The sequence below is a fragment of the Harpegnathos saltator genome, unplaced genomic scaffold (genome assembly GCF_003227715.2).
Source record: "Harpegnathos saltator strain DR-91 unplaced genomic scaffold, Hsal_v8.6 scaffold431, whole genome shotgun sequence".
Lineage (NCBI taxonomy): Eukaryota > Metazoa > Arthropoda > Insecta > Hymenoptera > Formicidae > Harpegnathos > Harpegnathos saltator.
This window is the reverse complement of record NW_020230241.1, coordinates 107582-133836: the sequence shown is the minus strand read 5'-3', so window position 1 is coordinate 133836 and position 26255 is coordinate 107582. Positions and strand designations below refer to the sequence as shown.

The 26255-nt window shown below is 48.3% G+C and overlaps 3 protein-coding genes across 4 annotated transcripts; all 3 read right to left on the bottom strand.

Moving 5' to 3' along the window:
• Nucleotides 1-218: 218 nt before the first annotated feature.
• Nucleotides 219-4664, bottom strand: LOC105188620 (protein dachsous). Its single transcript, XM_019843886.2, has one exon. It carries the CDS (start codon nucleotides 2037-2039, stop codon nucleotides 219-221), a length of 1821 nt encoding a protein of 606 aa, XP_019699445.1. The 5' UTR covers nucleotides 2040-4664.
• A 9365-nt stretch (nucleotides 4665-14029) lies between these two features.
• LOC105188612 (gem-associated protein 8) lies at nucleotides 14030-15564 on the bottom strand. The gene is made up of 2 exons (XM_011150157.3): nucleotides 14759-15564; nucleotides 14030-14609 (listed from the first exon to the last, which is right to left on the bottom strand). The coding sequence occupies exons 1-2, from the start codon at nucleotides 14992-14994 to the stop codon at nucleotides 14126-14128; spliced, it is 720 nt and encodes a 239-aa protein (XP_011148459.1). The 5' UTR covers nucleotides 14995-15564; the 3' UTR covers nucleotides 14030-14125.
• An 823-nt stretch (nucleotides 15565-16387) lies between these two features.
• On the bottom strand, nucleotides 16388-22286 carry Tbc1d15-17 (TBC1 domain family member 15/17). 2 transcript variants are annotated; one of them, XM_025301573.1, is made up of 11 exons: nucleotides 21950-22286; nucleotides 21412-21568; nucleotides 20279-20511; nucleotides 19604-19693; nucleotides 18983-19517; nucleotides 18738-18908; nucleotides 18528-18622; nucleotides 18238-18436; nucleotides 17932-18149; nucleotides 17537-17851; nucleotides 16388-17447 (listed from the first exon to the last, which is right to left on the bottom strand). In XM_025301573.1, the coding sequence occupies exons 3-11, from the start codon at nucleotides 20384-20386 to the stop codon at nucleotides 17142-17144; spliced, it is 2037 nt and encodes a 678-aa protein (XP_025157358.1). In that variant the 5' UTR covers nucleotides 20387-20511; nucleotides 21412-21568; nucleotides 21950-22286; the 3' UTR covers nucleotides 16388-17141. The 2 variants fall into 2 exon arrangements, with proteins under 2 accessions (XP_025157358.1, XP_011148465.1); XM_011150163.3 differs by having other exon boundaries at nucleotides 19016-19517; nucleotides 21950-22280.
• Between the last annotated feature and the right edge of the window lie 3969 nt (nucleotides 22287-26255).

The following is a 26255-nucleotide window of genomic DNA, read 5'->3' as shown; positions in this document are numbered from 1 at the left end:
AGCAGCAGCAGCAGCGCGCGTTGCAGCGCCCTTCTGCGTCACGCCCGCGCCTGATGAAAAGCATATCGCGTTCGCGAGCGTCAAGGGCGCGAGGCGATTTTCGGATCTCGGATGACTCGCGTTTCTCATTGTCATTCGCCTGCCTCGCGCACATCACATATACATATACACACACACACACACAGACACACACACACACACACACGTGCGCGCACGATTCAACGGCAATCACGTCGCAACGATGCAAGCGAGTGGAACGCGCGGCCGAAAATCGCTCTCGCTGACATTTTCGCGCGGCGGAAATGCCAAATGAAAGAGGAGGAAATGATGTGACTGTGCAATCCTACCTTGAGAAAGCAGCGTCCGACGGGCAGGTTCTCCGGCACGGTGGCGTTGTACAGCGGCCTCTCGAAGATCGGCTCGTTGTCGTTGAGATCGTGAATCGTGACGCACACGGTAGCACTGCTGCTGAGCGGCGGCCTTCCCGAATCCGTGGCGACCACCACGAGAACCGGCGCCGGGTCGGCCTCGCAGTCCACGTGGGTCACCGTGGTGATGAGTCCGGTCTTTTCGTCGATCGCGAACCACGACGTGTTCAATAGGGAATAACGGACGGCCGAGTTGGCGCCCTCGTCGAGATCGGTCGCGGTCACTTTCAGCACCGACACGCCGGGCTCGGACGCCTCCAGGAGGTAAGCCTCGTACGTCTCCTGCTCGAACTTGGGCGCGTTGTCGTTCACATCGGTGACGAGCAGCCTGAAGGTGCGCACGGCCCTCAGAGGAGGCGTGCCGGTGTCCGTCGCCTCCACCGACAGTTCGTACACGGGTTTCTCCTCGCGATCCAACGGCCTCTCCACCACCACCAGGTATATGATATTGTCCCGCGTGGTCAGACCGAAGTGGCCTTCACCGCCGGCCAAAGTGACCGACGCGTTCGAGTATTCCGTCCTGGAGTCGGGATCGTTGACGAATATCCGCGCGACGAACTCGCCGGGCTGCGCGCTCTCGCTGATCTTGGGAGTCGCGTCGTCCGACAGGAAGATGACGGTGATCGCCGGCTGGTTGTCATTGACGTCGGTCACGCGCACGGATAGGAAAGCGCTCGCTTCCAACGGCTGAGCGCCGCAGTCGCGCGCGACGATCACCAGCTCGTGCCGCTCCTTCGACTCGAAGTCGAGGACTTTGTTCACGTAGACCAGACCGGTCTCCGCGTCGATGCGGAACATCTCCTCGCGGTCGGACTGCCGCCGATTGATGGAGTACTCGATGCGGCTGTTCTCGCCGGCGTCGGCGTCGGTCGCGTTCACCGTCAGCACCGCCGTGCCGACGGTCGCGTTTTCCGGCACACTCGCGACGTATCTCGTCTGATTGAAGGTGGGAGGGTTGTCGTTGACGTCCTGCACTGTCACGTTCACGCGGAGGCTCGAGCGAAGCGGCGGCGTGCCGCCGTCGAGCGCCTCGATCACCAGATGGTAGCGAGAACGCGCTTCTCGGTCCAGCGAGCCCGAACTCTGGAGATCCAGGTAGAGGACACCGTCGCGGCCGCGATGCTGCGACAGCCTGAACACGTCGCCGTGATTGCCCGACGCGATCTCGTAACTCTGCGTGGTGTACAGGTCGAGGTCGGGGTCCAGTGCCGGCGGTAGCGCCCGCTTGGAGTCGCGCGGCGAGTTCTCCGGGAACTCCACGTCCACGTGATCCACGCTAAAGGTGGGCGCGTTGTCGTTCTCGTCGAGCACCTTTACGACGATCTGTATGTTCTGCGGCAGCGCCAGCAGGCTGTACGATGGATGGGTTTCGCGATCCAACGGGCCCTTCGTCTTCAACTCGCCCGTCTCCTTGATGACCTCCAGGTCGGCTTCCACCGACGAGCCGGGAATCGGCACGATTAACAACAGCGGCAAGGAGTCGCTGTCGATGTAGCCGATCCTGGTGCCGGGCAGCGCACTCTCGGAGACCTCCAGGGATATCACGCGCTCAGGTCGCGTGCCTGGGGCGAGGGTCGCTCCCAGGACGAGGAACAGTAGCAGATGCCACATCCTGGGGCCTCCAACACCGCCGCGGCCTCTCCACCCTCCTCTCCCGTCTCTCGCGATATTATCTCGATCTTTCCATTCCTACGCGGCCAGTCGCGAGAACCCGAGATAGAAAGAGCGACGACGGGCACCCAAGTGTAGTCTATCGCTGTTTCCTCGGCCGATCTCCCGCTGTCACACCGCGAGCCGCGGGTCACGGCACCGAGTTCTCCGCGGACTCCACGCGCGTGCTCCTTCTTCCCGTCAAAGCTTCCCGTTGTCCGCGAATAACGAAAACCACGAGACCGTCGCGTTCCACCGGCACCTTTTTGATGATCACCCACCTTTTTTCTTTTCTTTTATTTTTTTTTAGCACCACCACCAATCAATCACAATCACACTCGGTTTTATCCTTGGTTCCCCTCGACTGTGTATCACTTCCACCCGAACCGCGTACACACGCGTGTTATTACCACCCTACCTCTCTCCCTCTTTCTCTCTCCCGCGCGCGCGCGCGCGGAGAGAAGCAACGAAGCAACGTTCGCGTAGGACTCGCAGAGCGATTGTTTCACTACATCGCCGACCTTCCGTGGCCGCGCGAGCTGCTGTTCCCTGCTACAACCTCCTCGGAGGCATACCAGCGTCGTGGAGATTCCAGCGTCGGACGAACGTAGAGCGGACGACTCCACTCGGAGCGTTGCTCCGTTTCCTTTTCTCTCTCTTCTTATCCTTCTGCTATATATTCTCTCTCCTATCTCTCACTCTGCTTCTCGGCTGACATGAGAGCTCTCTCCTTGCGCTATTCGCTACGCTCGCTGTCACTGGGATATCTCGACGCCGAGATATGGCACATTCCTCGCGTTAGATCCACGACCGATAACCGGCCGATCAGCACGACCGGTCGCGAACCCGGCGCGATCGTCTCGCGTCGTACACGCTGACGACCATGTCTCGTCCCGTCGGACACCTCGCGCGCCTGTCCTTGGGACACGTTCCCTGTGCTCGACGCGACCCGACGTCGCGGACCTCGCGGATTCTCTCTTGATCGCCTAATTCGCTCCACAACGTCGTTCCAGGCTCAACGTCGTGGCTGTCATCGTAGCTGAGACTCCGTACGCTCCTCTGTACGCTCCAACTGGCCGATCAATCTTGAATGCAGAGTACACGAATGATTAGGCGACCTTAGCCTGTCGCAGCGGGGTTCATGCAAGTTGTCCGAGGGACAACGGGTCGTCGCGGACGACGACCGCAGGAAAGCAGCTCCGAACTGTCAACGCACACTCGTCGCCGATACACGCGCTGATTCCGACGCTAATTCAGACGCAACGCGCTTCTGCCCGACCTCGTAAACGAAACACGCGTTTGCACACGACGTAACTCAACCCGCGTCTACGGTTCACGCTTTTGCAGAGTCTCGCAGACTCACGTACGTTCCTCGTCGCGGCGCGATGGCACAGCCGAAAGCGTGCTGTCCGTGCGTCCGACGAACTCTCTTCTCTCTCTCTCTCTCTTGTTCTCTCTCTCTCTCTCTCTCTCTCTCTCTCGTTCTCGCTCTCGCACTCTCTCTCTCCGTCCACGCGTTGATGTCTCCGGCTGGTTCCTCTCGACCGGAGAGAGAGAGAGAAAACACTCGGTATCGCTTCCCGGACCGTTACGCGGCTCGACTCCGTGTTAACCGACGTACGGAATCGGTCCACGTTTCCAAGTCCACGACGGATATTCGTAGGCGCGAACTACGACGGGGCCTAAACAGCAGCCCCTTAAAGCACGGCGGTAGCACGAGATGTCGCGTTCTCGGGCCCAACGTCCGTTCCGCGCGGCTTCGAGGTTAGGCATGCACTGACATGGCGGCACCTGCAAGGCCTACCCTTCCCCTGACTCGGCGGACTTACCTGGCTCGGTCAGGGGGACTTGGCTGGACCCAACCGGCGGCCATCTTGGAGAGGGGAACGGCGGCGGTACCAGGCCCCGATACACCGGGGCCCCGGCATTCAACGCGCTTCGCGGCAGCGAGCAGCTAGACCATACCATACTCTCTTGCCTGCCTGTTCGCTCGCCTGCTCGCCTGCCTGCTCGCTTGCCTGCCTGCCTGCCTGCCTGCCTGCCTGACTGCCTGCTCGCATGCCGACTCGCTCGCACTCCCGCTTTCCTTTCCTTCTTCACCTTCGCCGTCGTCTTCCTACCTATCTACCTACCTGAGCGCTCGGTATGCCAGCAACTGACTTACCGTCGGCGCTCATTCCGCGCTCGGCTCTACGAGCCGCTTGTGCGACCGTGCCAAAGGTCCTGGAATCTCGCGACGTGACGGGAAAAGCGGCCACAGGACTATGTCGCCGACCTAGAAAAAGGCGTGCTACGCGAGCCGGGGCTCAGGGCAGGGAGACAGCGGAAGTGCGATTGTGACACGCGCGAGTTACCGAATAATTACAGGCCGAGCGGGAAGACGAGTCGCGGCTGTGCGTTGAAATTCGAGATCAAGAGTCACGGAGCTCACGAAATCGCTCGAATCGTCATAGTGCGATGCTTAACGACCCGGGTTTTAAATTTCAAACGACGCGCGATTTTTATCTCAAACGTGAATTTACATTCTTACGTGGCGACGCGACATTTATGGTGTATTATAATGACTTAGTCGTTTCCAAACGTATTTTCCACGGCGTGTATGTGCATATATATATATATATATATTATATATATATTATACATACAATATATATATATTATACATACAAGACCCAGTTTCTTTAAGCCGACAATACACCGAAGCAAATGTACTTTTAGCAGGATGTTCCTCTCTGAGGAAAGGACTGCCGGTAGAGACGCTGAGCTTTTCTGGAATTCGTTGGCTCGTCCATACGTAAAATGAGTATCTCCACTCGATGTTAGAATAACTCATTCTGATAATACGATCTTAACTGTGAAACGTTTAGATACAAACGTTTTAGATACAAACTGATTTACTACGGCATGCGTTGTCGACCAAAATGTTTATGTCTCGACGATGCAAAGTGTGTCAACTAAACTACAAACATTTCTACAATATCAATCTATATACAATCTATCATAGACAAAAAAGTATTTATGTCTCGGGAAGGAAAAGTTTCCGCACCTATGTTTATAGCTTTTTTAATTCGTAGGAAAAGTAGAGTACGATACCGAAGCTTGGTCATCTTTTTCGTTGTATATATGTGTGTGTGTGTGTGTGTGTGTGTGTGTGTGTGTGTGTGTGTGTGTGTGTGTGTGTGTGTGGTGTGTGTATTGTATATATATATCAATATCGATTTTGACGTTGTGTTCTCAGGCTCGAGTCCAAGGCCAGAGCCAAGTCTGCTGCACGTCGGACGTACGAGAGATATCGTCGGACGATATAAGATTTCAGGCTCTCCGAGGAGATTTCAACCTGTCGCACAAACGCGGATGATATATCTCGCGCAGGGCGTATAACGTGTACGCGCATAGACGAGCGATAATTTGTACCCTGGCCCAAGTGATTCCACACGGGTGATAAATTTTCCGTTTAATAATCCGCGCCATTATTACGCCGCGCACTGTCTGTGCCGAGAGAAAACTGGAAATCATAATATTTATGTTACAAATTAACGTGTCGCTTCTCTACCATTAAGCACTAACCGCTTGTACATGTGTACACGGACGATCCAATGTCACACAAGTACTTCCTTCTTCGGTATCACGGCCAACCGATCGCCTAAAGCGCCTATCCGCCCCTCGATACAATGTTGCGGCACATCCTCGACGACTTCGCGATCAGAAGACGATAAAAAAAAGTATAAGCGCTCGCGCGAAACGGCGCGAGATATCGCCGTAATCCCGGCGACTGTCATCCTTTTCGCGACTCTGCTGCACAGTGGCTCGTGCTCGCAGCCACTCCGCAGCCACGCAACGCAGCCGATCGAATGTCAAACATCCGCCGTGACAATTACGACAGTCAATGATCGCCGGGATCAGCGACGGCCGTACAACCGTCGTGAATCGGATCGCAAACGCGTCTACCCGCGCCTACTTTGCGAATGCAACCGGTCATTACGACGATTCGCTAATACGCTCGGCCCGGCGCGACGAGGAAACGCGCACACGGCGCGCGCGGTTTGTTACTTCGCAAGGTTATCGAGGACCGGCGGTAGATCACCGCGTGCCGCGTGTCCTGCCACTGGTCGCGCAAAATCAGCCCGGAACGAAAGGAAGATCCATCGGTTCCGACGGCGGCAGCCAGCCGACCGCGCGGCGACGGCGACGTGTCTCCCGGAGGTCGAGGACCCCTGGACTCACTCACTCACTCGGTCGCTCGCTGTCTCTCTCTCTCTCTCTCTCTCTCTCTCTCTCTCTCTCTCTCTCTCTCTCTCTCTCCCCTCCCCCCTCCTTTCCTCCCTATTTCTCTCTCTCTCTCTCTCTCTCTGTCTTTCTCTCTCTCTCTCTCTCTCTCTCTGTCTCTCTCTCTCTCTCTCCTCTACCTGACTCTACGAGTAGGCAGATAAATCCGCCGCCTACTACTACTCGCCGCGGACAATGCGCTCGGGACGGTGCATCATCGTTCGTATTGTTTGCTCGGCCAACGGGCGCACCGCCCGGCTTTTCTCGCAGGTGCTGGAAGCGGAGCGAGAGAAGCAAAGTCGCACACAAACAACACGCGGGTCCGGTATACGCGTAACACGACAACGACGACAACGACGACGACGACGACGACGACGACGACGACGACGACAACGACGATGAAAACGGAGACGTCGCACGCGACGACACGCGAATATTTTCCGGGAAATTAAGCCTCTTGTGCGGAAGTCACGGCGCCGAGGAATAATGCGCGATTCTCGCATCGCGACGCGCTTCGTGCCTGTCGTGCGCTAATTCCGTGAGGACGGCGAGCGTGATTCGAGTTTGGTGTACGTAGTTAGTTTTTAATGACGTGGGAATGTGCGGCCGAGAGAAGTTTCGGCTTGCGCCAATTTCGCGTCGCGCGCGGCTCGATCCGCGGCAAAGAGAGACAGCTTCTCGGTAAGTCGTCAGCGTATCTTCGCGTTATCCAGAGACAGTGGCCCGGGCCGGGCATCGACAGACGGCCGGCAGCAAAAACGCTTCTTTGTAATAATAATGACTTCCATCTGCGCGGCCGATGTATATGATTTTTGGCATGATAGAAAGAAATGTTGCGTGTTGTCACGCTTGCCTGCGCCCCTACGGCACCGCCACCGAGAGATCGGCGCACCTGCAAAAGGAAGGCCGCCGAGAAGTATTCGGTACTGGCGAACGATTCCTCATCAAACGCGTTCTGTTCTCGAAACGAGACTTCCTCTTTCGCGCTCTCCTTCTTCTCTGCTTTTATTACCTTTCCTCTCCTAATTCTCGCCGTTCTCCTTTGGCCCCGTTCGTCTTTGCGTTTTCGCCTAATCTTCTCTTCCTCTCTCCTTCGTCTTCCTCTCCGTCCTCTTTTGGGGACGAGTTCGCGATGGAAGTGCCACCGTCACTGTCGTCCCGTGTCTGATCTCCTTCCTCTCCTCCCCTCCTCTCCCCCCGCCCCTTCACGACGACGCACATTTCCACGAAATCGTTCCAACGTACACCAATTTCGGCGCGACGTGGTGGCATGGTCGCTAGAGGAAAATTACAGAGTTCGGGGATAAAAGGTGGTAGCGGGGGCAGAGGCCGAGAAGAAGACGCGAAGAAGAAGGAAAAGAAGAAGAAGAAGAAGAAGAAGAAGAAGAAGAAGAAGAAGAAGAAGAAGAAGAAGGAGGCACCGAAGTGGTCCGTGGATATAAGAGAAGAAACACGCGGCGATAATCTGAGACCGAAGAAAGGAAAGGACCGTGCTCTCGTCATTAAGCGAAATGATTGCCGGTCGTACCGGGACCACCTACACCCGCGGAGAGGCCCAAGGACGGAGCATCCTAAGGGTGCCGGACCGCTTTTAGAAAAATACGGATTGGAAGTCGCGGTTTCGTCGATCCACTTCCGCCGGAGATTAGCGACAGCGGGGGTCTCTATCCTTCCGCCGCGAAGAAGCGACGCGAAGGCGACGGAAGGAACATTTCGGGAGCAGCCACCCTCGAGTGAGCGAATAGGACAGATGCACCGCGCGCGGCCAGAGAAAATGTCGTGATTACGCGAAATATATAATGTTACACAAACGATTCAAATTTCTATCCTATTCTGCACGCGAACGATTTCACGCGCGAGAAGATTAGCTGCGAGAGCAAACCGCTTATTCCGACGAGTAAGCTCGATATGACTTGCAGCTCGCAATTTCATCGCGGGATTAGGACCGCTCTGAAGAAACGGAACTTTTGCAAAGTCGCGGGTACGCGCGCAAGTGGGGGATTAGAATACGAGTGTTGCTCCGCGAGCGTGGGCACGACGACGACGACGACGACGTTGCCAGGCGATCGAGTTACGAGTTTCGAATATCCGCCAGTAGTCGTGACTGCCTCTAGTGTTTCGCAGGCGTGAGACTCGCTCGAATTTCGTAAAAACGCTATTTGGAGGCGAGGAAATAGGGGATGTCGGCTCGATCCCGAGCTACCGACTGTATCGATATCGCGCGATGATCGTAGGCGTTCTCGCCTCGCTTCCTTGTTCTCTCTCGCCCCCGCAACCTTTTTCGAAGATCCTTTCCGACTTTACGTCTGAAAGCTACTTGCAAATATCAAAGTTCCGTGACATTTTAAAGATCCCTTTCTATTCCGTTCTGAAAAGAGTTAACAACCGTGGACACGTAACACGCCTGTTCGGCGGGTGCATCGTCGTGCGGTGAAAAGCGCGGACGTACAAGAAGAGAAAGGGGGAGAGGGAGAGAAAGAGAGAAGTCGGAATACTTTCTCACGACGATTCACGCGACGGGCCGCACCGCACACCAGGGACGTTGCAGCCGCGCGGCGGCGTAGAATAGTAGCGCCGTGGAAGATCGCCCTGCCGAAGAGAGGAGAGGAGAGGAGAGGAGAAGAGAGGAGAGGAGAGGAGAGGAGAGAAGAGGAGAGGAGAGATGAGATGAGAGGAGAGCACGATGTGGAGAAATAAAGGAGGGCTGCGGAGCAGGGGGATTTGTCGAGTCGCGCCGTGGAGGGGCGCCGAAAATTGGGTACTGGTGGGGGTGATGGAGACCAGCCGCATAATGACAGGGTGCCTCGCGCCAAGGCCCCGCTAACGAACCGGCCCACGGAACCCAAAGGGTCCGGGCTAGGACACGACACTGTATTATTTTACCATTTCGGGGGTCGGGGGCATCATCAGAAATCATCGCCGAATCCATATAATCAGTAGACGGTTACATGCAGCCATGATTTTAAGAGCTGCAGGGAGGGGAAGAGGGTGGCAAACGGCGACGCTGAGCCCAGAAAGGGCGGGAGGGAGGTAGAGGCCTAATAAGGCGAGCGGTCGTAGGTGCCTCCACGACGTCTCCTCTCGTCCACGTCGAGTCCTCTCGTGGACGACTCGCGCGTGGACTCTATATGTCTCTCTCTCTCTCTCTCTCTCTCTCTTTCTCTCTCCCCCTTTCCCCCTCTCTCTCTCTCTCTCTCTCTCCTTCTCCTTCTTCCCCAGGTTCCCGATACGAACTTATAGGACTCATTGCAGCCGCTAATGACACGGACGCGATAAAAAGCAAGCGCACTCCCTCTTCGCTCTTGGCCGGGCCACGATTCTTTTTCCTCCTCGTCCACGGCGGCGCCATCTTGCACGAAAGGTGGGCCTTAAAACGTCCCAATGAGACTGCAAATGCACGGTAGGACGATTCTGGGGCGCGATGCGGCTCGGCAGCGGCGGCGGCGGCGGCGGCGGCGGCGGCGGCGGTGACGGCGGCCGATGCGGCAGTCGCGGACAGAGGAGGACGAAATTGTGCGCGGAAAAAAGGAACTCAGAGTCGTGTGCGACCTCTGGGAATTGACGAGGCCCGGGGTGAGAGATCCCGAGCACTCCGCTGAAACGAGTGCCCCGCTGTATCTTTTTCTCTCCCTTTTTGCGCTCGCATGTCGTCCGGAGAGCGTGTCTCTCGGTCGCGAAATGAGGATTCGCGTAATTAAAGACAAATTACTACCGGAGCCTGTAACTCTACGAAAGTGTGCACTCAGGAATATCAAGTTTGCAATCTTTGCCTCTGTGCGACGTTTAGCGAGAAGCAAGAAGGAGGCACACGAGGACAGTGAAAAGGTGCATTAACGTAATAAAAATGCGGTTTCGCGAAGACGCTTATTCATAAATGATGACTGATGGCGCGCGGAGGGAGAGTAGAACGCGCAAGAGTGTTAAAATCGTATGCGCGTGTGTGTATTTCCGAGTTAACATTTCCCCCGTCGTTCGTTCTTTATATAATGTTATTAATTCCCGACTTTCCAACGCTCGACGTCCTGTCAATGGCGAATCTTACGAGCTTTCAGCAAGTCACATGCACGACGCGGTGATACAATAAAGTTCGTTAGCGATTAATTGATATTTATAGCGATTTGTGAAAGCTCCGTAATGATATCCGTTCGTGTAACGAGACGAAAAGCAAATTTAATGTACGAGCCCTCGATATTGTACTTGTGCGCGAAAGTCCGCGAGTGGACGTCGGAAGGCGAGGCAATGAAGTGCAACACGTGAGCACATTGAGAAAGTCGATCGATAAGGATCTAAATGAAAGTTGTAGGGGAATATAAAGTGAGCCTCCTGCGAGTGCACCTACTTTGCGTAGGATCGACCGGTTTTAAGTGGGGGAAAAAAAGCGAGAAGAAGAGCGTTTTGCATATTACGTATTCTATACGCTGATTGGAAACTTGCCATTCATAAGTCGTAGCTCGTCGAATAAAAATCAAATAAATTCTGCGCAGGCACCGCGGACACCGAGCCAGCCATATCGCGCGTGTATATTACCGTACGCGTTTACGGATGCGATAAACACGGCATACCAGTGGTCGACGTGAAATCGTTAAAACGGTGATTGTTAATTTTTTCCTTGGTAACTCATCAAGGCAACTCGTTCCAACTCCTCTCACGAATGTCTCAATTACGGGATAAACTCGGTCCTATCTGAGATAAACAATGTAGACGACCTTAATTTCCCTGATGTCCACATTTGTCTTCGGACGAGATACGGAGTTTCGGTCCGAGAGGAGGGAATAATTTAGATCCGAGAGGAGGAAACGCTCGGATATTCCGTGGGATTGTGGGAGAAGATAGAGCACGGTCCGACACTTAGGCAGTATCGACACTGCGACACGCGTTATTTCGATAATTAAGGGCTTTCTCTGGGTGGAGGTATCGATGTTGGAGTCCCACGAACTGGTTTGAGAATCCTACGGCTCTTGTCGGCGGTTTTTGTCCGAAGATAACGCACTGACGATTCGACCGGACTCCCCCGCGCTCCGGCCCGATCTATCGCTCCGATACATCGCGGTGTTGTCATCCTATTTTCCCGAATCATTCAACGGTACTGCGTCCCCCATTATCGAAACGCGTTGTTCACGCTCGGGAGTTCTCTCGGTCGCAACAACTCGATATCGAGAATGACTCGATAGAAACGCCGCGCGCGAGATCCTCGCGGAATATAAGCTATGTATGTATTTTTGTACCTCCGAGTCGAAAAATGTTGGTCCTGCATTAATTCTACAATTTCTGTCGAACACAAATTTCGATCGATCGAAATCTGAAGACTTAGGAAAAATGAAGAAATGAAGGACAGCTGTAAGGGAAAAATCTGTGCAGCTGTGTATTACATAATTATAATGCGGTGCCATTGATAAAATTTTAAATTTGGCTCAGTGATTCAACAAGAATAAACAGAAATGAAATCACTGATGGTCACTTGCAGCGCGAGAGAAAATAATAAACAAAAATAAAAATATAAAATGTGAAGTAATGGGGACGCGATTTATATTTGTTAATTCTCTGTCCGTTTTTACCATCTGGCCTCTTTTCCGTCCGATTCGCCGTCGCCCTCCTTATTACTTCCCACCTTACTTTACCTTCCCCCTCCCACCGAAACTACATTCTCCCTTTTATCTTTATTCAAGATCTCTTAGCTCTTATGTCGCGTGTCACGTTATACGCTTGTGCACTCGTATGTTCATACGTGCGTGTCCCTAGCACGCGTGTCTCATATCGAATTGGGCCTAGTTGCGCGGCGTCCTAGTCGTTTGTGTGCAAATACTTCATACGTGTAGCCGACGAGGTAGTTTCTTTTCTCTTGTCTTACTTGTTGCATTCAATAAAATTATTGTTATATATCGTTGTCTCACGGCGCTCGCATTCGCTTATCATCAGGCATGCGCCTCGACACGGTCTACTTTCGTGCAGGCGTTCTCGCTCGGCTTGGCTGCTCGCCCTCTCGTTTTCCCAGGAAACGCAAGTCGACATTCTAACGACGGTATGTTCAATCGACGACAAAGGGAGGTCTTGCGACCGCGCATACCTAATGTCAACTAATGGTCGCCCGCGCGTTATCCACGCGCGGGAGAAGTCACGGTCTCGGTGCGCGTACACCGTGGGTGAGTAAAGCGCGGCTGCCTCTCGTCGGTAGCACACGCGGTAGATCTATGCGTGTTGCACCAAAGGCACAAACACAATGCGCGATAATTAAGTTACGGGGAGGCACGTTCAGCACGAGCGATTCTACAGGCGAAACGGCGATCGGCGGGAATTCGCCGGGAATGCGATGCTAATGCGACGAGAATATCTGCAGATCGATTCTCAATTTCGGAAGATCTTCCGCGATCCGACGCGTCGGCAAGGTCTTCGACTGCAAAATTGCTGTTATTACTTATCGCCATAAATGTCTCGACGTCTCTTCGCGTCTCTTCGCGGTAACCGGATTGCTAAGTGGTTTACATAAGTACGCGAGATATTCATAAAATATGCATTTTCTGCCTCCCGTGCGCCGTCAGCACTTCTACCGACGATATTGAGAAAATATTAAAACAGTGCACTTTGCGTGTATACACAATAAAATTCATAAAAGCGAACAGGTGCTAAAGTTTTCATCTTTATATTACACTCCGTGCCGCGTGTTAGTTAGTAAAACTTTTCGCGAACGCCTCTTCACGTCGCGCGCTTCCTCGCCTTTCCTATCTTTTTTTTCTTTCGACGCATCCCGTTCGTAGCACGCGCGCGCGCGCGTCCTCCGTATATGCCTATGTGTGTGTGTGTGTGTGTGTGTGTGTGTGTGTGTGTGTGTGTGTGTGTGTGTGTGTGTATATGCAGACTTCGTGCCACCGCATCGCAGCGGCAATATCATTTTTCAGGCACGACGCGCTGCCGATCGATTATTTCCGATCCGAGTAATAATAATATGTGAACGTAATTGCCCCGTCGTTTAGATTAGCTATTAATTGCTTCCCCCGGTGTATTTCATATGATAGGTGTCATTTATGGCCGCACCGTTGCCGCACGACCCGACAACAGAAACAACTTGATATTGCCTCTGGCGCGATTGGGTCTTGCGCATCTCTCAGGGGTCTCTGCCTCTTTAGTGTATACGCGCGACGATTTAACCGAGCTTTACGAGTTGCGTGCAAGTCCGATTTCGCAAGGACGATTCGAGCGGAGCTTTTCAGTCGAGACTCCAATCGTACAACTCTATCGGAAAAACATCAATCGCGAAAGTGATGTTACTTTCGCTCGTTTTTCGATAAACGTTTGTTTTCTTCTCGAGCTTTCCTTTGGTCAAGCTTAATTTATGGTTGCAAACATTTGCCGAAAGTCATTTTGGGTTATTTGGCTCGTTGACTGTTTATCTCGGGAATATGTAACGAGGATAACATTAATAAGGAATTGTGATCTCATGGAAGAGCTGAGAAGGAAATATTCGTATTGTTTACAACTGTTTATCTTCGTTACATGAGCGTGCACAAGAACGTATTTCTTGTGTACCCATATGTGCATATGAGAGATGTGTAAACATCAAAGTAGCGCCATCTCTCGGTCATCCAGTTGCCCTAACGGAGGAATGATGGACCAACGATAGGATGCAATAGGATGAGCAAGGATGCACTAGGATGTAATTAATTACTTCTTTCACAATAATATTAATATTATTTTGATTTGTATGACAAAATGGTGTATATTTCCGAAATACGTTCAAGTACATCAAAAATCTAGCCACGAGACAAAATGAGGTTAAATTAACTAACCTAAGGTTTAAGTGGAATATTGGGCCAAAAATGAGGATTTACTTTATCTTTATAATTGTCCAACGTAGCCTGTAGAGCAGTCTCCATCGCTAATATTTTGGAGCTTGCATCACCATATAATTCATTGGCATCTTCTCTCCTTGCACGAGCACTTGCAGCACCACCAATGAGATCTACTAAGTTTTCTTCTTCGGTGTACACAGCTTTATTAGACTCATGTTTTTTTTTCAACTGTCTTCTATGTCTCTCACTTTTTTCAAAAAAGTTCAGCATATCTTCAGTGACAGTAAATTCAAGCTCTTCGTCATCTTCATCATATAATAATTCCTCCTGGTTATTGATATCTTCTTTGTGATAATTTGCTTCAGCTGTCGCAGTATCAGGATAACGGAATTGGTTAACCAATGATCTTATTTCATTGCGTAGCACCTCATTTTCATGTTCAAGGGCCATGCAACGTGATCTCCACCAGGTTACATTGTGCCTGGAAACAATTATTATCTTTCCGTGATAGGCTAATATTTATTCTTATAAATTTATTTTTATTAAAGGTAAAGGTGGGAAAGGTAAGCCCGGTGACAAGGATTATAATAAAGAGAAACATAGAATAATATGTTCATTTAACAATCTTACCGTACTTGCCATTCCTGAGCTGCTGTATAATTCTTCCAGAAAGCGTCCGCTTGCATCGTACTTGTCATTGACATTCCTCGTATATTAAATCTATTAGCATGCCTGTGAACAATCTTCTGTTGTTTTGTAGCTTTGACCTGAACCTCGATTCTAACCTTGTCGCGTTGGCGTTTCTTCTGCCACTGTCTTTGCTTTCTCTTCCACTTTTTGTTCTGTCTCGCAGGTATGAAGTCCATACCTGCTAGGACACTATTCGCGTTCTGCTTGGATCCAACGATCTAATGTTTACCTCGCACGAGCACACACCATCGTTGTTTGTGTTTTTCTCGTACGAACGTTGGTAAGTCACTACCCATGATACTCGTCGATTACGAAGCGTCGATAATGTCAATGCCTGCTATCGGTTTCAAGCACTGTAACCGTTTTTAGGCGCCATTTTGTTAACGCAATCCAAGCGTCTTTTACAGTAATTTGCCCGTGATAAGGACAAATTCCGGCTTAATACGGGCAAAGAAAGTAAGCCTGCCAAAGTATTGAATAGGCGCCGAATGTCGAATTACCTTTTTTGCGGCAAAAAGGAATATATGGATTCTGTCTTGCTTGTCCGACTTCACGTTCCCGACACGACGCGACACGATAGAAGTCGGTTACGAGCATCATACGATATCGCGTTTAATCGATCTCGTACGAACCGAATAATACACTGAAACGATCGCCCGCACTTGACTCGGTACTCCTGACACCCGTTCGTACGCAAAATTCGCTTTTGACCGTTAAAATAACGCCTCGAATACGGAGCGATACGACCGTACTCGAGTGTTCTCGAACCGACGCGAAACTGCCGCGGTTCGTACAATTGCGTGACGTCAGAAGTTTTTACCGCGACTTTTTGAACGATCGTTTAAGAAGCTGCAATACAATCAGTGTAATCGTAAACGATTGCATCGTTTTAATAGCATCATTTATTTTAACATTTTAAATATCAACTATTTTCGAGTATGTCATTATATCTCTGTTCCGTTTCTCGCATCTGAAAATCGCGCATTAGATGTCGTGACAAGTTCCTTCCTTACACTGAAATACCTCGTTTCTACGCACGTTCTGTATAATCCCTTTCTTTTGTGTACTTTAAACTGCGCATTCTCTAATATACGAATAAATAAATCATTGTAATTTCAATGAACTTGTGTATACAACTGTGTGCATATATTTCTCTTCGAACGTTACTTTTCTTCTATTCCAGTTCATTGAAAAAATGTATGAAATAGCAGGGAGTGTTGAATATAAGTTTTGTGCATTTCTCTTGTAATAAAAAAAATATCGTAAAATGATTGTAAACATATCTTACAAAATCGGATAATCTGTTTATTTCCAAACAATATGACTCAAAGAATCAAAAAATCTTTTATTTGCAACTGATACAACTGAACTACGTATCGGGGTGTTTTTATTTTTCGGTAGTACAACCGAATGACGAGTCGAACAAACTTTCGCATCTCTATTTACCAACGAGAAATAAAAGCTTTTTTTAATCCGAGGATGAATCATATTATTGGGAAATAAAGGTTTGAACAGAGCGAAATGCGGAACGGTCAAACAGAAATGAGGAAACTGCTCAGCAAAAATATATGAAAGATTAAATACGTGATCTTTATTAGAAATATACAGTGACGTGTCATGAGGCTTTATATAAATCTAAAAAAGAGGCTCTAACTTAATTGAGAATCACGCGTATATATATATCTATATATATATACATACATACATATATATATATATATATATATAACACTTATCGAAGTCTGGAGATGTTATTATATCTCTGTTCCGTTTTTCGCATCTGAAAATCGCGCATTAGATGTCGTGACAAAGTTCCTTTCTTACGCTGAAATACCTTGTTTCTCGCACGTACGCACGTTCTGCATAATCCCTTTCTCTCATGTTATAAATATCTCAAAATTCAACACTACTATTAGTTACTTTGCGTACTATATTCGTAAACACGAGGTAAACGTCACGTTCACATAATTTACGCTTTAGAATTTCAGGCTCAACAGTCAATGACAACATTTAAATAAGAAAGAAAGTACTTAATTTACTATTTAAATAAAAACAAATCTGATCGATACATCTGTGTGTAGGAACGTGCTTTTTACCTTTTCTTTTTCTTGCTGCTTGCACATGTCTTTACTCCATGAAAGATTAACGAACTGAATTTCGTTGAAAACCGCATGGAAATTATTGTCATATCAACAATATTTCCAAAGTGGTAATGTATAAGACCTTCTCAGACAAATATTGCAACGGACATTTGATTCTCAAGTCGAGTGGACTTTTAATCACTTTTCTGTCAGTGAATCACTATAAAAGACCAGTCCTGACCTCACATGTACGACAAATCTAACCCACGCTCAAACGACACTTCATTTTCTCCTAATTTAACACTACCACTTGTTGAACTATTTCTCCTTGACCCGTTAGTAATTGTTCCAGACTGAGAATTATTACCAGATGCTTCGCCACCGTTTATGCTATTATTTATTAACGTTTTATGCAGCCGCTCCAGTCCGATAATTGCACGAACGCTATCAGGGAGTTGATCCGCTGCGCCCATAAGTTGATAATAAATACCTTCTGCTTTAGAGAGGGTCCAAGGCAGCTCAATGTGAAGTGATAAATCGTTTATATGCTGTGAACAATAGCATTGTATGCTATAATAGACTTTGGCAAACAATCATCATTTATAATTATAACGAAATAAAAAGCTTTTGAATTTACCTTCAAAATTTCCGTAAATCCGTAATTGTTTTCTATTAAAATATTCTTCTCCGTATCCAAAATGGCTGCGCAGAAGAGCAAGTGAAAGTTTTTGCAGGGTAGATCCGTCCACAATATTTCCCATAATTTCATTATATCGATCGCATTAAATTCTCTCTTGAAGAGTACCAACAACCATCGAAAGCAAAAGAACATATTTCCAGAATCATGTCTATTTAGATAATAAGCCAATTGTGGCTCTGTGGTACATAGTAAGGTATACAATTGACACAATTGTGCTTTCATTCCGGCTTGATCTATGTCAAAGTTGGAGCTCTGTTTTAAAATAGTAAAAGAGTCACATAATTTCAAGCATTGATATTATATCATTAGATTAAAAGAAACATTAGGCTTACCAGTTTATCCATGAATCCAACAAAACACCAAAATGCATCGACTTCACTATCCATTAGAAACAAGATAGGACTAAGGAGATCGCTCATACCTTGAACGTATCCTAAATCAAAATTGTACATTACATAAGTCATGAGTATATGTGTTAATTGTTCCAAATGAGGATTATTATCACCAGCATAATAAGGATGTGTTCTGTCTGTTCTGTTAACATCTTTTTCTGGAAAAAATAAAAATAAACTTATGTATAATCTTCGATTCAGAACATAAAGTTATAAAAACAGTAACTTAGATATTTTATTTACTACCTATCAGACTTTTTCGTTCTTTGTAATCAGAAAATCGATTTTCTTGCTCTGGTGTAAATGAACGCCACTGTAATTTCATCCTAAAATATTCGTCAGTCTTTTCATTTTGTAGATATGCTCTTTCTTTATTCGTCGAGTTCCATGGATAATAATTCAATAAGAATTTCCACACTTCAAATCGTAATGATGGAGAAATACCCTAGTGGATCGATAAAAACGTATCGTAAAATTATGTGTTCTGCTTTGTTCAAAACACTAACATCACCAGCAAGATATGTTTAAATATATACCCCACGAAAAATTATTTCCTTGACAGCCTCTGGATTAGTGATTCTTCCTTCCGAGTCTTTGGACTTCTCCCACTGCTCCAGTGTCAATGGTGCACCTAATTATAATAATCATGAATCATTATGTCAAGAAAATTCTCGTGCTCTAATTGATTTTTCTTTTTCAATTGGTCTATATCTTATAAGAATTGGTAATTTAAATTAATACATTACCACGTGGACATGGTGGTCGCGGAGGTAAATCTGTTCCAACACCAATCACTTCGTATTCATCTCCGGATCCAACAGATACAGATATAGGAGGTTGAGAGTCGATTGTGAGGGAACGATTTAACAAGTCGGCGACTGCTTCCTCAACAGGTCGTTTTACTGGTTCCTTATACACTGTAAAGTTATACATAAAAAGTTATCAATCTTATATTATACTATAAATGTGATGATTTGCTGTGATGACATACAATGTATTAATCCTTGGTTATGAATCCACTTACACCAGATATCTGCGAGTTTGCTGAATGCTTCCATTGTTGTTTCGTACGGACGATTATGCAGGTTCTTTACGAACTTCCACACATAATCAGAAGTGTTTTCTTGAAATAGATCCAACTCAGCAAAAGATTTATTTAATACAGATTCAACTTGGTCCATAACAAGATACAAGTTCCTATCCATGCGTGATTTTACAAATTTGATGAAACCTTTTAGCGAGTTGATAAAACTTTCAGCATTAGATAGCTGAAAGAAGGCAACGTAGGTAGTACCATCCCTCTGCATGAGAATGAGTTGTTGTCCACTATGATTCACACGAAACGACTTTAGATCAGAGAATAATATTCTAACATTCCTTGTACGTCCTAAAGAGTCTGCACCCTCTGAAGATGTACGGGTTCTTCTAGTATGTGTATCCACTAAAGACCATTCTGGATCCTGATCTTGATATTCTGATACTACAGAATCTTCAACAGGTTTCCATTCTATACATTTACCAAAACTCTGCAATATGAAAAAATTAAGTCTCTTAATCAATACTCTCTATACAGTGACATATAATACTGGCCAAAATAATACAAGTATATTACATATTCCACAATGTTAAGTGTGCCTGAACTATGAACATCTTCTCGTGTATTTGCTCCACGAAGTACAACAGCCGTATGAATACAGAGATCCTGTCCACAAAAATTGATAAGTTAGATCTATTGCGAAACCTTCAGCACATACTTGTAACGATGACATCTATGACAATGCATCAATGCAAGTTGCTCAGACATGCAATACAATGACATAGCTTGCAGCAATAAAACATAATAACCGATAATCATCAGCCAATAGAGGGTACACTATTTATAAATAAAAGATCACGAAATGTCAAAGGCGAATTATATTGACACGACGAGCGGGAATCGCTCGTGCTATTCTCACAATCGCGTAAACCGAGCGAATCGCTTGAAATTCAGTTATGAAACATGGAAGTTGAGTGAAACTTAACCTCTCCGTGCGACAAAGAAAACGCGGGACATGATGCACTTTGATCAAATCGCAATATGCGCTACGTTTGCACGATTAAACATTATTCCCACGTTGTCACGAGTGTTCATTGAGCATCAAATTTTCATTGACATGCAACGAATACATGTGGGTGGGTGCATTCGGAGAATGTCATCTCGTACAATCGTGAGCGTGATCAGGCTCGATCGCATCGGCCAGTCATCCTACAGGACCTCGCCCGACCATATGAAAAAGGATACGCTCACCTTTCCCTGCTCCACCGGTTCAGACATTTCGTATTTATACGAATCAATCTTCGCAACCGACGTTGAAGTCAAGTGTTCCACGTCAAGTTCATCGCAACTCTCCCACATCGCGACTTCCTATCTCCGTCCCTATCTCGCGTTCTTTCTTTCGCGCACTCACTACGGATTCCCCGTCTCGCTCGCACGCCACAAGATCGCAACTGCGCGCTTTAGTCGTGGCGTGTGTCGCCTCGCTGCAAGCCACGCGTTGCTCCAAATTAAAGTGCCAACATACAGGGTGTATATAAAGAGAGAGAGAGAGAGAGAGCGAGAGAGAGAGAGCGAGAGAGAAAGCGAGAGAGAAATAGAAAAAAGAAGAGAAGGAGGGAAGGAGGGAGGGAGAAAGAGAGAGAGAGAGAGAAAGGAAATAAGAGAAGGTGTACAAGACATTAAACTTAAATTATTTACGCTCTAAGACACCTGATAAACTTAGAAATCATACCTCACGATTCAAATGAAAAAAAAAAAAATATTTGCATTCGTGTATTTAGAAATTGATTAGAAAATGTCAAGTATTACAAAGTGTTACAAGTGTTGAAGAAAAGTCTGATTTGTATTTTTCACCAAACTAGTGAAACAGTACCGGTACCATTTGTCGAGTTAATTGACAAGTTTCTTTTCTCGCGCGCATTAGCAGTTTCGACGTAAATACGATTGCACGTTTGTGCAATGTAGCGATACGCTCGCGAGAAGCGCTGCACCGTTCTCGGCTGGCTAAATAGACGGGCTAAAACTCAGGCACAGCGCATCTGCATTATTGAGCGCACTAAAGTGCATGTTCCAATATGACAGGGGATAAATTTCGTCACGTTTTCACAGATATCTTCTTCCTCGCGCGCAAGTCGAATGCAACGGTCCTCCGATTAATTTCAGAGGGCGGGGATACGCAACGAGCGATGTGTGCATATGCGCGCGTGTAAGCGAGATAGAATTTAATTTAAAAATCATTGCACGTATGTGTGTGTGCGTGCACGCGCGAAAGTTACAAGCGCCTGCATCATCGCAACCGACTGCACAACGCACAACTGCAGTATGGGACTACGGGGATTGTGTAAATAAAGAACTATCGCTATCTTACGATAGAAGTAACAAACTTTGGTCTGTCGAGATGCGCGCCATTGTATTCGTTCCCGCTGACTTTGGATGTCGGTTTCTTTATTTGCGCGAACAATGTTGTGCGCGCTCGATTTTCCAGCACAGCGGAGCCAGCGTGAAAAGGTATGCGGATATCCTGCAGCGGAAGGATGCAAACTAAAACAAGATAAAATACGACTAAAATATAAAATAAAACGAGCAGATGTGTCTCTATAAGATTTATGCGCGTCGGGTAGTCACCGGTTGCGGCTTCTTACGTTTCCTCTAGTATTGTTTACTTTGCTCGACCGCTTTCGGTATGATGCATTTTGTTTCTTCAGAGGCATTACTTGAGAGAGGAAACATAATTCTAAAGCAATAATTCGAGCGAAACACACACAAGCAATAGAATGATATTAACTTATCAACATGTGTGAGTTTATATGAACAAAGAATTATCACACGCATGCCGCGTCATGCTACGTAGATATGCGCTAGATATTGATTTATCGCCCGTGTTTTGCACGATGAGCAATTCAAGAGAAAATTGCTTTTTACCTCTCGAGGATGCTCCTTCGACGCGTGTCACGCGGTAAAACTTTTTATTATTCCTCTGACTTCAATAACGCATGATGAGGAATATTGCTCTAACAAAATCGCCGTTAAAGTCACCTTCCTCTCCTCCTCTCGATGCGGCAGAGTCCCACCGCGCGTATTATAAAATCCACGTGCCGCGTAACATTGGTCGATAAATTCGCGTTATAAATGCGCCTTTTGATCCCCGATCAAACTTCGGTGAAAGAACATCGCGATTGAAAACTAGTTTCGTCGTCTCGAGGTTTGCGTCTGGTGCGCGCGTATTCCTTTCGCGCTTTCACGGTTCGAGCCCGCGACTGCACCGGACGACTGCCGGATCGTTTCGCCTCTCATCTGATAATACTAATCGCGCAGATAACACCGCGCGTAAATGAGAAAGGAGCCGATGAATAATTATTAATGACGCTTCAGAGAGCGCCGTTATTTCCGCTGGTGGAGCTACGCAGCAATCATTTTACGCCGTCCAAATCGACGCGCGATCCAACTAACGGGGTCTCAAAATCCAGCTTATCTGGCGAATACGAGACTTTCGCAGCATTGCGTAGAATCTCACGTTACAGGTGACTCATCGCTCCCTCCTCGCGCGGATAATACATATCGTACGTCTGCGCTTCTCCCCGTTCTCAAACAAGGGTGTCTCCGTTTACATAATCGTCAACATCGTCATGCAAAGTAGATCAGCGTAGATAACAATCTACAAGTAAAACGTGCGAAGCAAGGCTGAGCTGAGGGCCGCCGCGGCCCTTTGTTCCATCAGCGGGTGCGGTGAGAGCGCGCACACACTCTCCTTTCACGGTCCAAGTGTTACGCCGAGTGCAGTTGCACCGGGTACGCACGCACCGAGCGCGTACGATGCACCGCGTGCGACCGCGTGGCCTTGTCCGGAGCGGCGTCGGATCGACTCGATGGCCAGGTATCCTGGATTGGAACGCCAGGTAGCGGACAAAGAGGAACTTCGAGAGCCTCGAGAGGAGGATCGACGGTTCGCGTGATGACGTGGAAAAGCTCAACTGAAAATTCATTCGTCATATGGAATTTAACGTCGGGCTGATGCAACTAGCACGGCGCTCTGACGTGACGAAGACGGCAGTCGTATCTAAATGAAATATCACGGAATTATGTGATTATAGATATCGTATTATCAGGCTCGTTCTTTTCGGTGCAGCAACTAGCGCTGCACTGGAACTTGTTGTTGGTGTCTTGTTCCTTCAACGCTCTCTCTGCATCTCTGAGACGTGCTTGTCTCACTCGGCAACCTACTTCGGCGAGAAAGAGCAGACTTGTTGTGCACTCGACTCCTTCGCACTTGACTGTCCGATTAGAGGGATGAAGAAGAAAGAGCAGCAGAAGAGCTGAGAAATCAATAACGTAATTCGGCGTATCTGTTCGCGACATCAATCGTCGAGTGTCGTAACAGCGTCACCGAGCGCTATTTGCATTCCGAGCGGGAACGAGACAGGAGACGCGATTAGTGATTGACGAGCGATCGACGGTGTTTCCAAACGGTGTGTTCGTTTTAGCCTTCGAGATTCAGTCGCGTATGAACGCCGCGAGAGATGGCGAGGAAGGCGGAAAGAGCGCGAAAATAAGCGCGTGTGCGTGCGTGAGAAACGCGGCTCTTCTCTGGGCGCTCATAAACTTCGCATTCCTCAGGATCGAGCGGGGAAACAGGAGAGCGGCTCTCGTAATTCGGTGTCGAAGGAAGAAGAAGAAGAACGGCTAGCGTTTAAATAGACGCGGCGCGCAGTGCCGGAGGAAAGTGCTTCCAGCTGCGCGTTTCCTCGGCGCGAAGGCGTCGCTACTTTGCGCCGCACATTGAAACGTTCCCCCGTCTTCGATTAGGAAGTAATCATGGGAATATCACGTTCTCTCTTTCTCTCTCTCTCTCTCCCTCTCCCTCTCGAGGGAACGTATAATTTTCCCAGCCGGCTATGCCGAACGGAAGTGACCTCGGAAGAATCTGCATTCGACTTCGGTGCACGCGCACTCGACTCGGCCTCCCGACGACGTACGACGGCCTCGTGACTCGTGACAAGCATCGGGAAAAAATGAACGTTCTCGTCTGACTCACATCTCACTTTCATTGAATCATCAATCGCTGTGTGAGATCGACCTGCGTCCGGTATTCGTTGACGTATCTGCATCACGAATTGGAGAGATAAACGATGAACGCAGACGAGACGGGAGCGGTTTACGCAGCCGATCTCTCTTCTCCTTCCGTCGGCCGATGCCGTTTACGGGGCCCGTCAACAATTGCGTGCAATTAACTGTACCGAGAAACGCAAGGGGGAAGAAATGGGCACAAGTAGAAGTTAACGAACGGGCGATTATCGCGTTTCTCCTAATTTCGGCGCACTTGACGCTATTACGGCCGCAGTTATTGCTCCTATTGAAACAATTTCGCCGCTCGCTCACGCCGGACGAAAGTTCATGGCGATCCCGCGGCGCGTTCTTGTGAATCAATTTCGCGAAACACCCACAATGGCCGGCGGTACTTTGCGCACCGGAGACGAGATTCTCCGAACTTACTCCGCGCTTCTTGGTGTGAATTTTTCGGAAGGACGTCCGAGCGTCTCTGAGCCGCGGGCGATTTACTTGGATACGATTTGCTTCCGAGAGTCTCGAGATGAAATATCCGACTAATTCAATCGTTCGCGCTCTCTTCTCTCTCTCTCTCTCTCTCTCTCATAACTCGAACGGACGAAGATTTTGCTTGTGATTTCTAATATTAAATGACCGCGAGCAAACGGTTCGATCGCGCAAGGCTTGGCGTGTGGATGCACCTGTAATTACGCGATATCGCCCATGTGAACGTGTTGCTCGGAAGCGGTACGTGATATTTCGTATTTTGGAGTGCACCCGTCCGGCCAAATGGATGAATTTGCTTTCCGATGGAAATTCCACGAATTCTCCGATCGGGGCAGACGGTTGCGTTCTATAGCTATAGCGTTCTATCGCAAGAAAACATTACGTCCAGCTCTTCCGTCCGGTGTGATTGCACGATCACCGATATCGAAAGTCGACGTCGTCGCGAGGAATGCACCGATTCGCGAAGTCCGCGAACAAAGAGGCTCGGACGTTGCGACGGACGCAGCGAACGTTGCGACAGAACCAGGTCATTAGTCATGAAATCAGCGCTCCGGCGTAAAAAGCGAACACGCGCTATCCAGCGCACGTGAGCAACTGACAACGACGTTTCCGGCGGTGGGAAGCTGTACCGGAAGCTGCGCTGTGTCGGATGACTGTGCGGGAATGATCGCGACGCGAACTTCGATCTCTCGCTCGTCTAATCGTCGGCGACTTCTTAACTCGCGACACTCGGCAGAAACGAGGAATTGATTCCGCACGGCGGGATCACCGCGTTCCAGCGTCGCGTGTGTGCTCGTAGACGTTCGATAGAACACATAAATACAGATGGTCCGTTACTGCCAGGCACAAACAATTCCGGCAGCGTAAGCGAAAAGGAATGCCGCTCACGAAGAAAGAGATTTTTACCTCAGCCCTTGCAGCGTTCGCAGCGCGACTCGCAGCGTTTCCCGAAGGAAAGTTGAATGAAAGCAAACGTGACAAAAATCGTTAATCACTGGCTGTTCAATAAAATATAAACGATAAGCCAATTTTGGGACAGACCAAAATTCTTTCTTGATGGACTAAACAGGAAACTCCCTTCACATAAAGATACGTTTCGATCGATTCGTTGCGAAAGCAAACGTCGTTTCGGAGGATTATTCCCTCCGATTAAATGATATCTCTCACCGATAATGATACGTTTGCCAATGATATGGCGCAGATAATATAAGGAAGTCGCGTGAAATTTCTCGCAATTTTGTCAGATTTGAACAAAATATTCCGCAATGATTCGTTATCACCTGCGTTGTACAGAGAATGTTCAAACATGAATTTAGACGTCATCGTAATATTCTCCTTCGTTACTGCACTTCTACACGCGTACTCTCTGTCATCGAGATGCACCTGAGTCTGTTAACGCGCGTTCGAGTAGCTCGCACTCGTGCAAGATGACTTTATTAGCCTTCCCGGGGTTGCCGAGCTAATATCCGTGATATATCGTCATGAATAAAAGAAAATTGCCGGACGATTTACGGGAAATCCTCCTAACAAGCAATTCGAAGAAAATCGGCTGATGAAAGAACTGTAATCCGTTTCCTGTCCGCCATGTACACGCACTTCGTTCGCTCCCGCGGTGCCCTTTGCCAATTAAATGCGAGATTGAAGCGAAAAGTAACGCGGACAATTTCCTCGATCGTGC

What these genes read in the sequence shown, in the direction of transcription:
- LOC105188620 (XM_019843886.2), bottom strand. Translation starts at nt 2,039, where the DNA reads ATGTGGCATCTGCTACTGTTCCTCGTCCTGGGAGCGACCCTCGCCCCA.
- LOC105188612 (XM_011150157.3), bottom strand. Translation starts at nt 14,994, where the DNA reads ATGGACTTCATACCTGCGAGACAGAACAAAAAGTGGAAGAGAAAGCAA. An exon ending in GCTCAGGAATGGCAAGTACG is followed by an intron (nt 14,610 to 14,758) that starts GTAAGATTGTTA and finishes AATTGTTTCCAG; the next exon opens with GCACAATGTAACCTGGTGGA.
- Tbc1d15-17 (XM_025301573.1), bottom strand. Translation starts at nt 20,386, where the DNA reads ATGTGGGAGAGTTGCGATGAACTTGACGTGGAACACTTGACTTCAACG. An exon ending in CACTTAACATTGTGGAATAT is followed by an intron (nt 19,518 to 19,603) that starts GTAATATACTTG and finishes TTCATATTGCAG; the next exon opens with AGTTTTGGTAAATGTATAGA. An exon ending in GCGACCACCATGTCCACGTG is followed by an intron (nt 18,623 to 18,737) that starts GTAATGTATTAA and finishes TATTATAATTAG; the next exon opens with GTGCACCATTGACACTGGAG.